This window comes from Micromesistius poutassou, assembly GCF_964030765.1.
Source record: "Micromesistius poutassou genome assembly, chromosome: 19".
Lineage (NCBI taxonomy): Eukaryota > Metazoa > Chordata > Actinopteri > Gadiformes > Gadidae > Micromesistius > Micromesistius poutassou.
In genome coordinates this window covers 1,991,812-2,006,511 of record NC_140289.1, presented here as the reverse complement: position 1 = coordinate 2,006,511, position 14,700 = coordinate 1,991,812, and the positions used below count along the sequence as shown (strand labels likewise).

Genomic DNA, 14,700 nt, shown 5'->3' with positions numbered 1-14,700 from the left:
GCGGCGGTGCCTGTGTTCCCCCTCGCCCCCTCGCTTCACCTCCTCACTTCACCGTTTGCCGTCACGTTCCACGCCGTTTGAGATGTACTCCGGTTTCTTCTCACGCCGGCGCGCCTTAATGATGCGGGAGACAACAGAGGACTCCTCACCTGTGGAGGGTGTTTACCCCCGGGCTCCCTTACAGAGGAGCGCTCCTGATTATCATTGCTTTAATCATTCCAACTGTTCGGGCGTGCGCCGTACGCGGGGAAATATGAATCGGCTGCTGTTCCGTTAATGGCCTGATCTATTACCCCGAGCTCGTCTCGTGCGGTGCGGAGCGGGCACCGTGGGCGTTGTTGTCCTTGGTTACGGTGCGTTGCTTTGTATCTCTGCGTGGTTATTTCTGGATCGGGTCTGTATTGACAAGGCAGGCGCGCGTATATATAACACCTCGGGGTGTTTCAGACCCCCCCCCCCCCCCCCGGCCGGAAGGTTTCGATCAGGTTTGACGGCGGGAGTCCCTGAGCACGACGCACCCTCACCCCTAACACCTGTCTCGTCACGACACCTCCCTGGACTCTGTGGCGCTCTTCCACCGCAGCTTTTTACTCCATTGAAAATATCTTAACTAGGTTTTTTTTCTCCAGGATAAGGTGTCAAACCATCCAGGGATGTTTTTGTAGGAATCGTTTAATTGTATTATGTCCCCCCCCACCCCTGATTGATAATAACTAACTGTAGCTACTCCAGCCCCGAGAGGATACTAATGTGACAACGTTAAAGTCACGTAGGATGAAAGTGTCTGCAAATGACTAAATAGCAGTAATAAATAATCAAACGTAATTCCTTCGCGGAGCAGTAAGGTTACTGTCACTTTAAATACCTACACTGATCCGTTTAATTTAACTCTTATTCAGGCATACATGTAAACATACTTGTTAACATTCATTCGAATAACATGTTATTCGACACTGGCGTTCCGTTCCGCTCACAGACTCAGCTCAGTTATGAGCAGAGTGGGAACTGCAAGTCTCCTGTCCTCACCGACGATCGAGCCAATCAATACAAAATCAATAGACAAGAATAACATTTCCGTGCCTGCGGCAGACGTCCGGGGGGGGGGGGGGTGGGGGGGGGCGGAGACCCCCGACACCATTTTGTTTTCTCGTTCTGCGCAAGAGGGACCGAAAAAGGCAGCGGATGCTCTGCTATGTGAGGGAAAACAAAAACGATCCTCGGCTTAATTAACGTTCTCAGGAGAGGACGAGGACCTTCTCTGGGGACGACCCCCCCCCCCCCCCCCCCCCGCGCCCCCCGTCTGAATCTCCTGCGTCACTTCACCACTCCGAGCCGGGCTCCGCATGACAGCGATGGGCCTGGTTTATATAAAGCCGCTTCCCTTTTTTTTTATTCCACCGTGCTGCTGACAAGACTAATTATGTCACGAAAGGAAAAACTCTCAAAGTGTACCTCTACATAACAACATCTGTTAGGACGCCCTCAAGCTAAGCATCTGACCTTTACTTGTTCCGCTGGAGATACCCAAAAATAGACCATAGCATGGTGGGACGCTAGTGATTATGTCGGAAGTGTGAAGGACTCGCTTCTGGATGCTTCTTTGCGCAATTACACTCAAGTAAGTCATTTACTATTTACCATTTACCAAGTACGCCAGTAGGAAAGACATGGACTGTAACGGCCCATGTCAACGTTATAACAAGGCTATGGTATATAATTAGGGTTCAATATTTTCCCAGGATACATGTTACATGTTACAATACCACTTGATAATATTCCTTGACGGATGAAGTCACAATAAAGGCATCCGTCTTCATTATCACCATGGCTCTGTTTCTCAGTTCCAGCCCCTAACGAGTACAACTACAACGTGGTTTATAGAACTAATTAATCATAATTTCCCCCCCCGGTTTCCCGCCATCGTTTACATCGGGAAACAGGCGGGAAATAGAACGGCGGGAAATAAAACGGCGGGAAATAAAACAGCGGATAAGAAAATGGCAGGAAATCCTGGGAAATCTCGTTAAGCTCGTTAAAATACGTTATAAGCCTAGCACGATGTCAACGACGTCAACTTTCTTTATTCGTGCTGTTACTGCGTCTAATGCTGCTGCTACACTGTCAATTTCCCCGGCTTGGGAAATCAATAAAGTAAATCTATCTATCTATCTATCTAACCGTCGGCAGAGAGCGCTCAAAGCCGCCCCCCGTCAAGGAAGCCCTACTCACAGTAGACGTCCACCCGGATGGACTTGATGGCGGGGGAGCCCAGGCCGTTCTCGGCCTTGCAGTAGTAGCGGCCTCCCTGGGTCCTCAGGATCTTGGCGATGTGCAGCGTCTCGTTGAACACGCTGGAGTCCTGGAAGCGGTCCGACACGCTGCCCGCCGTCTTGGTCCAGCGGATCTGGAGGAGACGGAGGACAGAGGGGAAAAAGCGGGAAACAGGCTGTGTGAGCTCGGACAGCGAGGGTGTGAGGGAACAGTTGACGTCCGTTAACCTCTGCTCCCAGCTGAGCACCCATTAACCAATCGGCTGGACGCTAGTTCATTATTAGCACTTGTTTTCCCAGTATTTTCTACTTATTATGTCATTCATTACAATTTGTTTGTGCTTCCGATGATTCATGAGTTTATAATAAACGTGGCCCCTGAAAGCCCCTGCGCTTCGTATGAGCCGATTTGCTAAATGAATATAAATGTGCCCACAACACAATTAAACAGATCCCTCTGAAGTAAGAAAAACCAATAAGAACGTACACGCACGATGCAGCACTGTGTCCTTTTTAACGTGTCCAAGTGACGGCCTCACACCGTTCGCGATATCCCCCCTTCAAGCCACGCCCACGGGCGCCGTCCCAACCCAACCGTCTCACCGATACGAGACAGGGGGACGATCGACTACCACGTCCTCTTTTAATTCTCTTCAGTTTCCCAGGAGGCCTGACCATCGCCGCCCCCCCCCCGCCCCGCCCCGCCCACCCAACCAACCCACCCTCCTTTCTCGGCGACTTCAACGCTAACTGATGAGACCTAGTTAGCCTATGGCAGCCGGGCGTAATGAAAGGTGAAACGGAGATACTCTCCAACATGGGCTTGTAATTGACTCTCCATCATGTCCCCCCTCAGCCCTCATTAGAGGCGTACAGCATGGAGCAGGTACCGCTACAACCCCGGGGCCAAGCACCCACACACACACACACACACACACAGACACACACACACACAGACACACACGGATGGAGACACTGAGCGATGGAGGTCCATGCATCGTTCTCCACCCCTAAGTAAGCCGCAGATGGACTGGCTTTGGCTGCACCGTCTCACATCTCTCTGTCCAGGTGGGGGGGGTGGGGGTGGGGGTGGGGGTGCGTCAGGGGACTGTGGATTGGAAACCAATATCTCCATGCAGGTGGAGGGCGATAGCAATCGCCATGGACACCGATAGCATCCTATTTTAAAGGAGATAGCATCAAATGGAATGTGGGTATCACTGCTCCGGGAGACTGGGAGAAGGTTTGGAGCTGATTGTGTTTGCACTGTAATTTCTTTTTCGGTACAGCTCCCCAGGGAAGATTTATGGCGCAACCGGTTGGTCATTTTCTAAAGCATATTAAAATTGGAAGGGGTGAAAGAAAGCAAGGGCTTGGCAACAATCTGACGACCCCATCATGTTTATCGTTAGAACTTTTGTGCATCCGGGGCCAGGGAGAATTACGGCGCAGTAAATGTTGACTACTGTTTAATATTCAGCAGGTGCTTTGTCTAAAGCGACTTCCAGTGAATGAGGATCAGGTGCTTTCTGCCTTGACTGACGCGACGGCTTCACACAACTACTACTAACTGTGAAGTCGGCTGTTTGTTTGGTAGAACCTCAGACAGACCAAAGCAGGATTTACCGTCCATTCGGACCCACAGAGCATTTTGTTTGCGTATGTTTCTGATGTTTGTATCCGTGCCATTTTCTTTCATGGGCCGCTCTCGCTAAATTGAATAATACATCTATGGATACATTGCACACTGCATTTCCTTTTCTCTGAGGGACCCACATAAACACCGCGCACCCTCCACACTCAGCAAATGATAAGACGCAAAAACCAGAGGCCCCATTATGGCAACCAAGAACAGCTTAGCTTCAGCAAAACAAGCCGCAGCGCTAAATAGGTTATGAGCATAAATTATATACAGCAAAGTTCTCCAATGCTCTGTCACTCCTCTACAGTGCTTTGCCGTACTCCCCACCCCCCCCTCCACCCCCCCCCCCCCCCCGCCCCATTCCTACCATCCACCTCCCGCATCTGGGATAAAACACAAACGTCAACCTCAGCAGAATTCAATATTCCTCCAGCTTACGCCGCCGTTTCCCGCCTCCACTGTCTTTTGTGTGCGAGGAGCTTTTGAGTTTCGGAGGGAAAGCGCACTATCAATAAATACGCTCATTGTCAGAGTGACACTAAGAAGCGGGCTCTTTAAACACCCTTCCCCTTATTCCAAAGGGGAGAAAATGGCCCCCTGTGTGTTTGATGCCGTGGGCGCACGCGCTAATATGCTAAGAGGTCGACCCTGCCGTCCTGTAAACCGGCGCTTTCCCCCCCCCCCGTTTAGCTCTTTTGTCTGACTGCGTTTCCTGACTTCCTTTTTCCCCACATTCGCGCTCGTGTGTGTGTGTGTGTGAGTTTCCTGGTGAGAACTGTTTGACCCTTGCCACTTCCCGTAGCACAATGCAAACACTGTGGATCTAAGTGGGTGCTGGCGGCACAGTTATATGGTAATTGGGGCGACTCCTAGCACTGCACTGGCGGAGTTAAAACAGAGAGGAGGTTTATGCGTTTCCACCAACGCCTCCTAATGCCCACGAATAAAACGTTACAATTAAAAAACCTAACCACGGAAGCATAAAATGATAACACTATGGGCCATTTGTTGGACGCGTTCACACATCTCAGCATGGGTGGGCCCGGTGGGGATGCAGAGCCCTAACCCTAGCGGTGTTAACGCCGTGCTCGGTCGGTTGAACTAGACCGCAATGTGGAAATGTGGAAATAACTTGGCGTTGTTGGAAGAGTTCAGGGCAAGGTTAGCGCATTTTGTTCTCCTGCTTAAGCATCGTGTTGACGCCTCGGGGAAGACAGACTGGCAGAGACCTCCGTTGGCAGGGGCCAAGGTAAGGCGCCTTCGCCAAATACACATTACACACATCTGCGATGCGCTATAGTGATGTAACGTGTGTGACATTGTGTAGTGTTGCACTCTTTATTATTAGAACAGAATTGAAACCGCTCTTGTTTTGAAGCTGTGTGAAACGAAACTAGGGCAGGGCAACATTTAGTGACACTCCAAGCTAGCTAGTACTAGCACAATACTTTCAAGCAAAACACTCACTCTGAAGACGTGCGCGCAAAGTACTCCCGTGGGCTATAGCTGCACGGATTGTTAGAGAAAACGGCATCAGATTGTTCGCTGCGAGCTATCTTGCGTTTGTCCTCAGGGGTTTGAAGCCCCATGTGGAGGGATCTCATGCCTCAACCATTTAAGATTCAGCAGTGCGCCATTATGAATGTTGTACTACTTTTCCCTTTTATTTGTTTTAATTATTCAGAATGTAGGGCTTGGTGGCCAGGTTTTATGGGGTTTTTTTTCAGCGGCAATGACGCATAAACTCATAAACACATAGAATTCTAACTCTCACATGGTTTATGTTAATGATATTTTACACAACTAATTTAACTGTGACAGCAAAAGTGGAATAATGGAATAATAAGTGCGGCTGTGAATATTAACATGTGCCTGTATGGATTTATTTTATGGATTTTTGTTACAGGGGGGGTAATGGATTTTTCTTTGTTCCCGTTCAATCCGCAAAACGTATTCACTTTGGTGAAATTAATGTATTCCATGTGCGTGGCGCGTTAGAAGTCAAACATCAGCGAGTTCGGTGGGAGCAGAGCACTGACAACGCGCGCTGTACTTCGTCCCCCGGGGTGAAACAAAGCTAACCCCATTGCAATTAAAACAACAAAGCCAATCCCCCATGAGTGGGGCAGCATCCCCAAAGAAAGGTCAACATTTGCTTACATGTAAACCAGAACATCGCCTAGTTTTGGTGTCCAACTGAAATTCCCAGTAGCGTTTTCAAAACATACACACACACACACACGCGGACACTCACACACACACACACACACGCACGCACACGCACACATACTCAGACAGCGCCGGTTGCTCAAGCTAATTAAAATGAGCCGGGCGTCCGGCGTTATGCATGGATCATATGCCACCGCACGAGCCTTCCCCGAACCTCTCGTGGCGCCCGCTGCGCGCGTCCTAACTACAGACGGCGCTCTAATTGCTCGCCATCTTTTTCTTTAAGGCAGCGGGCGGCAGCCTGTGTGTGTGTGTGTGTGAGGCGTGCTGGTGCAGCAAAGTGTGGCCGAGCATGACAATCAAGCGATCAGAGGGAAGCAACGGGGGAGGACCCCCCCCGCCCCACCCCTCCTCAAAAGGATATCACCCCTACATCAAATCTGTTAGCCTACACAGACTCCCCAGGGATAAAGACATGAAAATGTCACAGTCCACAGAAATGAAAGACGATCAATGCATTGTGTTACAATGACTATTGTAAGAATGACAAAGAAGAATAAATATCGAAAATATATAGAGTATAGAATAATATAGAATAAAAGGGATTGCTCGTTGACAATGGCTGCTGTGTACGCGGTTGTTTACGCTGTTGTTTACGCTGTTGTTTACGCTGTTGTTTATGCTGTTGTTTATGCTGACGCCTGTCTTGGCCTGATCTCCCTTGGGACATAGATTATTAATCTCAACGGTTCTCTCTCTCTGGTTAAATAAATGTTCAAACCCAGGTTTGGTTCAAACCTGTGGTCCCATGCTACAAATGGTTCCATCTCTCCTCTCAGTCAAGCCACTCTCCTTCTGTCCCTTCCCACTTCCTACCACTTAAGGTACACGCCTACAAACAAAGCCCATCAAAAGAACAACGCAGAGGCCTACCCTTAGGACAGCAACGGAGCACGACACTACAGTATGACTAATACTGGCCTGGGTGTGTTCAGCGGGCCTAGCAGGGGGGGCTTGAGACAGCTTTGTCCAAGAGATCAACACTGATCTCTGTGTCCACACAGTCCAGGAGGAACGGCGTATCTGGGTGTGTGTGCGTGTGTGTGACAGAACACGACCCCGGGGTCGGGGGGGGGGGGTCATCTCATATGTACTTCCCCTGGACCCCCTGTCGTGGCCCCCCTGCTGGTGCTACGTAGCGCAGCTAGCTGCTCAAACACGGCGGTGTGGACACAGCGGATGGAGGCTGGGGGGTGGTATATCTGCGGTATGACAGCCACACAGGGTCTTGTTCGTCGTGGACTGTGATGGACATGGCAGCGTGTGCGTACGTACTTATTTGTTTGCAATACCATCTTGACACACATTCTCCAAGAGCACCTTAGCATATCTTTTATCGTCCGTATTATCCGTGCGGATGTTTTGTTTCATTGCATCATCTTGTTTATGTTGTATGTGTGTGCTGTGCGTGACGTGTTCGCACTACTGTGACTTTGAATTTCCCCTGGGGATTAATAAAGTATGCATCTGTCTATCTATCTATCTGTAAAGTGATGACCACCTCCAGCCAGAACAGACGGCTGGAATGACAGGAACATATGCTAATTTGTAAAGCGTTAAATAGGCTTAACTAGGCCTGGGCAATAAAACAATAAATGATCGTATCGTGATAGACCTTTGATCAATATTTTGATCAATATTTTGATCAAGAGACTGGACCACCAAATCTAGCAGTTGGGTTTGTTACACAAACACAGTTCCATACTTATTTACAATATTTGAGTGTTTTTCATTGTTGTATCGACATTGGAGCATTTATCGATGAAGAACAGTGGAAGGTCATATTAAGTGTTAAACAGAAGTGTTTAAATCCAGCATGGTAATTCATAGTCTTTTTAGGTAATTTAAATTATCAATAGTTATCGATATCGATCAATATGATCAAGTTATATCGTGATATGTCTTTCAGCCATATCGCCCAGGCCTAGGCTTAACGACAGGAAGTCGACTTTTCCGTACAGTAAAGTTTCCGACGATGTGGAATAATGTATTTATTTATGTTGTTACGGAGACGGTGAGCCAGGATTTTCCGTCCTCTGTATTCTTTTATAGCCGATAGCTCTGTGTAGCGAAAAAGACCTTCGTGTGACCTGAACTGTGGATCGTGAGAAAGTCTTGCATGCCTTTCAGGTGCAAACGCAGCCAATCTCCCCTGACAACCCATAATAATACCTTGAAAGTCCAGGGCTACACGGCAGCCTCAGAAAATGCCCAGTGCTCGGATGACTGACAGAACATATATTTATTCGACAAGCAAGGTGAGAATGGTAATGGTATGTTTGTGTAATGCTGTCTTGTACTGCGCGCGTGTGTTTGAATCTATAGTGCGTGGGAGGGAGAGCGCGCGTGTGTGCGTGTGGTTGCATTCAGGTGTATGCGTGAATGGTGTGCTCACGTGTATAGCTTTTTATTTTGAGAAAAATAGCGTTTTCTCTCCTCCTGAGATGAGTGAGTGAGAGACGGATGGAGAGAGAGAGAGAGAGAGAGAGAGAGAGACCCACTGTGAGGAGACCACTGTGTGCTGGGGCTGATCCAGAGATAGCATCAGCGGGGAAGCCTAGGGGGAGTCGAGGTTGTTTAAACAGTGTGCATATTGATGGACATGTTCAGCATGAAAGTGTCAGGGAAAATGCTAACCAAGGACCCTTTTTTTAGCGTATAGGACACGGCGGGGGCCTTCTGTAGAGCGAATATTTATTCCGGGCACAACACTTCACGGTTAGCCATGTATTGTCAAGGGAAGTCACATTTGGGGAATATGGCCGCACGCCACGCAGCAATAATTGACGTGAAAAAAAAAAGAAGAGCTATCGTCGGTTTGTCACGATTTACGAGAGCATAACAACGTTGCGTGGGAGGGCCCTCTGTGGATTGCATCTTTTTGCTGATAAAAGCGATTTTTGAAGTTCTTTATTGTTATTACGTGCCGATAGGATAACGCGCAGGCATAAAATAAACTGTTTAACAACATAACAGAAAAGTTTGAGATTTAGCTAGATCAGTAAAGGGAATAGGTCAAATTTGCATTTAGAACTTCCGCAGCATTGCAATTATTATTAATAATCACGTATTATAGATTGTTTGGAACATCCTAAGATTAATCAAATTAAAAGTACAGAACGTTAAAATAGTGATAAAAAAGTAAAAACAAAACAAATTCTCTCTGAACAACAACTCCAAGGATTAACACAAAACAACAAAAAGATAATAACAAATAATTTATTGAATTGCATTATTTTTAATTTGCATTTTTTTCCCCCATGATGATGAGTTCTCAACCCCTGGTGCGATTCTCTCATTAGTTTCATCCACTGAAGAAGACCAGGCCCACGGTTCTGGCCCACCTCAGATAACCTCCCTCCACCCCATCTCCGGCTCTGAACCACCACTCAACGCACCATCACCACCACCACCACCACCACCACCACCATCATCATCATCATCATCATCATCATCATCATCATCACCACCACCACCATCACCACCACCACCATCACCACCACCGCCCACGAAACCTCATCTCAGCAGAAGGGCCTGAGCCGACACAATCAAAAGGTCTAGAAGAATCCGACCGGGCCTGCCCTCTTGCCAGGGGAGCCAAGGACCCGCTTGGCGTAATGACTCTGATCCAAAGGAAATCCTTCTCCCCCTGCCACTGTTGTGGAGCCACTTTGATCATCCGTCCTCATCCCCTCTCCTCCTCTCTCTCATTCTGTTTTACCCCCCTTCGATGGAAATCTAATTAAGAGGAAAGACGGAGTCGATGGCTTTGGAGTTGTCATCCCCGGCAACCGAGGGGGGTTGATGTATCAGAGCCTTTAAGACTAATTACAGAGGCCGCGAGTGAAATATGATCAATTGGATGACAGGGTCGTGTTTTTCTTCTGTCTGGCAGACGGGACACGCGAGCGAGTGGTCGTGCATTATTGATCAAAGGGCGGAACATATTAACTGTCATAAATGGGAGGAGTTATTTTCCCCCATTTACTTTAGGCCATTGAGCTCATTAGATTCCATCTCATTTTCAATGGTTTTTACCATCAAACAGGGCTGCTAAGTGTCAATTGAGTGGCAGGTCAATTATATATTTTTATATTATATATGAAAAATATTTATGTGTAAGATGTTCCCCCACCTACTGCTACTTAATGAATGCATCTTTATTCAGTGTAAATAGCTTTGGCTTTATAAAAGTTCATGCTTTTGACATTTTGTTCTTTAATGTAGTACTGATAAGAAATGTGTGTCATGTGACAAATGTCCCATATCATATCAGCATAATCAAAGTTCAGAACATTGGCTAACTTGAATTTTGCACATTTAAACGGCAATGTGTGACCTCTTTACCAACATTAATTTTGTTCAGATCTTTCCGTGACTTCTTTGCTGAAGCCTTCAATTTCGCTATGAATTATTTGGAATTAGCAGTGTCCAAAGAACAAAAACCGTTCCAGCATACTGCTCAATCAACCCAAGGATATTTGCTCTCTAAATCAATTTTGTACGGTGGGGAAAGAGGCGAGAAAATCTAATTTGCAGCCACAGTGACGGCTGCACTGAGGAAGTTACACAGCCTGGTCACAACACAAATCCAGACAATATATAATCTCATAATACTACATCACTATTGATACATCCCACCATCCCCAGGCTGGGTTATTACATTTTTATCCCATTTTCAGAAATGAGCAAAGAGACACTCACATGAAACTCACAACCAAAGTCATGAAACTAACATCGTAGCACAGTAAATGGATTCAGGAAGTTGTGGGGAGGAGGGCACAGAGTTCACCCAATATCTTCCGGGGGCGTACGCTCCTAGCGATTGCCACGCAGGGAACAAGGGATCCCTTTTGAACGAATGTGTTCATGACTTCCAAGGAGAAACACCTCTCTTTCCTGCACACAAAGCTGGGACGAGAATTGCTTCGGGTCCCGTGGTCCGCACCCTCACTCCTACGCTTTTCACACCACCAGTCCTTAAACGTCGACTTGGCAGATAATCGGCAGGTTTCGTTTCCACATTCTCGTTCTCATTTGCCTCGCTGGCGCCCCGACATGAATATGCAGACGCACAATGAAATCTAAACCGTCAATAATTGGAGGATTAAACTTTTAAGCTGATTTAGTGCAAACACCCTCGCCGTACTGCTAAGTGGGCCTCGCTTGAACAAAACTCTCCGCAGAGCTACTCCGGGAAAAAACTTAGCATGGCGATAACACATATAGTCACTTCATGATCAAGGAGTGTGTTGATTAGCCCTGATTTTCCGCGATGGCAGACGTTCATTAATCATTCCTTGGGGTTGATTCAGCGGGGAAGGATGGAGCGGTGGCTGTAGGGGCCCAGGCTCCCAGCCAAAATAGCTCAGGTATCGATCGTCCAAATGTCAGCGGTGTAACCTGTGAGCATGCTTCAGAGTGAGGGCCCCTGACTCCCTTACCTGCTCCTTGAAGGACAACACCTGTCTGGCGGATCAAACCATCGTGGTAGAAGTCTCTCCTGGCTTCACTTCAACATCCGTTACCGACATCGTTTGTCAAAATTACTTTGTTGTACCAACTCTGCCAAAGAGCATTTAGTGTGACGGCACTAATGCAAACAATGGCGACGTCCCTTTCACTCTTGTAATCAATGTTGTATACGTTGGCAGTGTTTGTGGCCGTACGATTACTTTGCCCCAAGGTACTACTTCTGCTGTTTGTGTTTGTGGCAATGCACACACATCTTTGGGTTAGGCTTAGAGTCTAAACAATGAGTCATTTGGACATATTTGTAAATCCGTTCACCAATATTGGATACAGATGTTTCAGAGAAGCCAGGAGAGACTGTTACCATGGTTAGATCAGCCAGACTGGTAAGGGCATTTGATGACTGATCTATCTCCATAAGCGGCTGAGGGTAAAAGTGCCTGCAGCTAAAAAGACTGCCGAGCAGTGAGGGACCTTACCTGAGGCCGGGGGTGGCCCGTGACCAGGCAGGTGAGCTCCAGAGTTTCCCCCTCGCGGATGGTGTAGACCCTCTCCGTGTGCCGCTCCTCCTCCACGTTACAAGCATGACCTGAGTGTACGATGCGCACGGTCGGGGGGGCTGTGGAGAAGGTGGAAAAAAAGGCATCAAGAACGTTAGCACGAGTTGACCTGGACTTGTTTCTAAAATAGCAGTGTCGAGGGTGTCCATGTAAGTAAACGTCGGTGCAATGAAGGGGTACAATGTTGAGTGACTGATGAAATCCCTTGCATTTGCAGTATTATGAACGCTATGAACTGGGTGTCAATGGCGGCACCGTTGGGATCTGTGGGAACAATTACCGCTTATCGCCAAAGGTGTCGCCAAAGACAACGAAGCGGAAATCTTTGAACATTTGAATCCTTTAAACAGTTTTGAGTGTTTAATCACGCCAATCAATAATTGACGTAAAGAGATTTACACTTTAAAAACATAATGGAAAGGTTATAGTTTTACTAAACCAGTAAAGGGAACTATGAAAAGTAAAATCTACTCCAGAATATGAACACCATTAAAACGATGACTAATAAAACCTAATAAAAATACTAAATTGTATTGGACCGTAGAGAAACGGCTAGTTCAGTCACAGTAGTTTAGTCGTTTTATTCCAAAGTCTTTGTAGAAATCAAAGGAATGGCTTGTGACCCAGTCTGGGTCGTGTCTCTGTGTCTCTGTCTACAGCCTGGTGCTGGCTCTCCAGTGAAGCTCTTATTCCTCTGCAATGGACCGGGCTTAATCTCTCCAGAGTGTTGAGGCTGTGGCCACATGGTGATCCAGTATTCTCCATCATAGAGAATGTAAGATCAGAGGGCCAGCCCCATGGAGTCTATGGGACTGTGCAGCGAAGGTACACAGAGAATTCAAGGATGTCTGTCCTTTTTTTTTTTCAAAGCATATTTCTGTGTTGGACAAAAGTCATTCTCCAACTTTTGCAGGCTAGCGGTATAGTCAATGTGTCTCTCTAAGGCTTTTATTTCCAGATGTAGTCCACCTGCAGTGTGAGAAAAAAAACACACTGACTGCACCCGATCATGTATCCCGACCTGATACAGAGCAGAAGCCCTTTCTCTCTCCGTCTGTTTCATCTGGTCTGACCCTAGAGATAAGGCTGGGTCCGCAAGTAGTCCAGATCATAACCGTAGAAAACAACTAGCTGTTTGCTTGAACCTGTGTTTTAGTGTTTTGGCACACTAGCTTCATGCTTGTGTCAGGACTTGACAGATTTAATCTAAAATAGCTAGGTTTGTGTCTTTCATTTCTGTTTTGTGTCAATATTTGATGCAATAAAACTGAAAATTTGAGAATCCTGAGATCTCTGGTGTTTCCATGATCTACGGATAAGTCACAATCGGTGGAATAAAACATTCGGTGTTCAAGGGACATTGTTGGCACCATTTCTGTCTGTCTAGCCCATCAAAAAGACTGCAGAAAAACATCTAAATTTAGTCAAAGCGCAGCAACAGATACAACTGCAGTTCAAGTACACAACCCTTTGTATGCAACGGCTGCTTTGCCATAGAAGAAAACATCTCCCCCCTCTCTCGCACTCTCTCCCTTTCTCCCTCTCTCCCTCTCTCCCTCTCTAGCCCCCAGCGAGTTATTCTCCATCTTAATTGCCAGGCAGGTAGATTGGTACCTTTTACCTCTTCATGCTTGATCAAAATCGCTTTCGGCTCTCTGGGCTTTTTTGATGGTTCTCCTGTGGCTCACGGCCAACCCCTCTGCAATAAATCCCAAACGCCACCACCACCACCACCACCACCACCCAAAAAGAGAATTTGGAGAGGCTCTATAATTCCACTGCCAGTGAAAGACATTTGCGGCTAACCTCCTCAGATTGCACGGCCTTTGCCCAGCACACACAACGATGCATAGTAAACCGAACGGGAGCCATCCCTTTGTTTTATAATGATCAGAGTGGTGTTTCTGTTTGAGAGTTTACTTTTATTTGGAGAGTTCACTTCATGATATGATTGGAGGGAAGTAAACTTTGTGTGTGGGGGGGGCGGGGGGGGGGGGGGGGGGGGGGATGTAGCAGTGTCTCTCTTTGCCGGAGGGGATGTCTCTCTGTGGACCGGTCCACCAGCAGTAGTGGCGGGCTGCATGGACCCTTGGCTGGTAGCTCTCCATCTCCCCAGCCTCCCCGTGCTAGGGCTAATGAGCACACACAGAGCCCATGCTAACAGCGCACTGGGAGGATTAGGCAGAGTGTAGGCCTGAGTACACCGCCGAAGCCTCGCCCCCCCCCCCCCCCTCTAAACAAGGCAGCACGTTTGGCCTTCTGTCCGTCTGTCAATTATAAGGGATTTATTGGTATCGGAAACACATATTCCATGGACGAAACAAGTGAAGTGCAAGGTGAATAATAATCTCTCTCTCTCTCTCTCTCTCTCTCTCTCTCTCTCTCTCTCTCTCTCTCTCTCTCTCTCTCTCTCTCTCTCTCTCTCTCTCTCTCTCTCTCTCTCTCTCTCTCTCTCTCTCTCTATTACGCGACAAATTCACTAGCGGCGGACTCTGCGGAGGGAGGGCGGGAGGGCGGGAGGATGGGG

The 14,700-nt window shown here is 47.5% G+C and overlaps 1 protein-coding gene across 1 annotated transcript; it reads right to left on the bottom strand.

Annotated features, from left to right (window-relative positions):
• Positions 1–2,221: 2,221 nt before the first annotated feature.
• Positions 2,222–14,281, bottom strand: LOC311364235 (MAM domain-containing glycosylphosphatidylinositol anchor protein 2; the record flags this gene model as incomplete). Its single annotated transcript, XM_084484239.1, has 3 exons — positions 2,222–2,404; positions 12,093–12,232; positions 14,203–14,281. 3 exons carry the CDS (start codon positions 14,279–14,281, stop codon positions 2,222–2,224), a joined length of 402 nt encoding a protein of 133 aa, XP_084340365.1.
• Between the last annotated feature and the right edge of the window lie 419 nt (positions 14,282–14,700).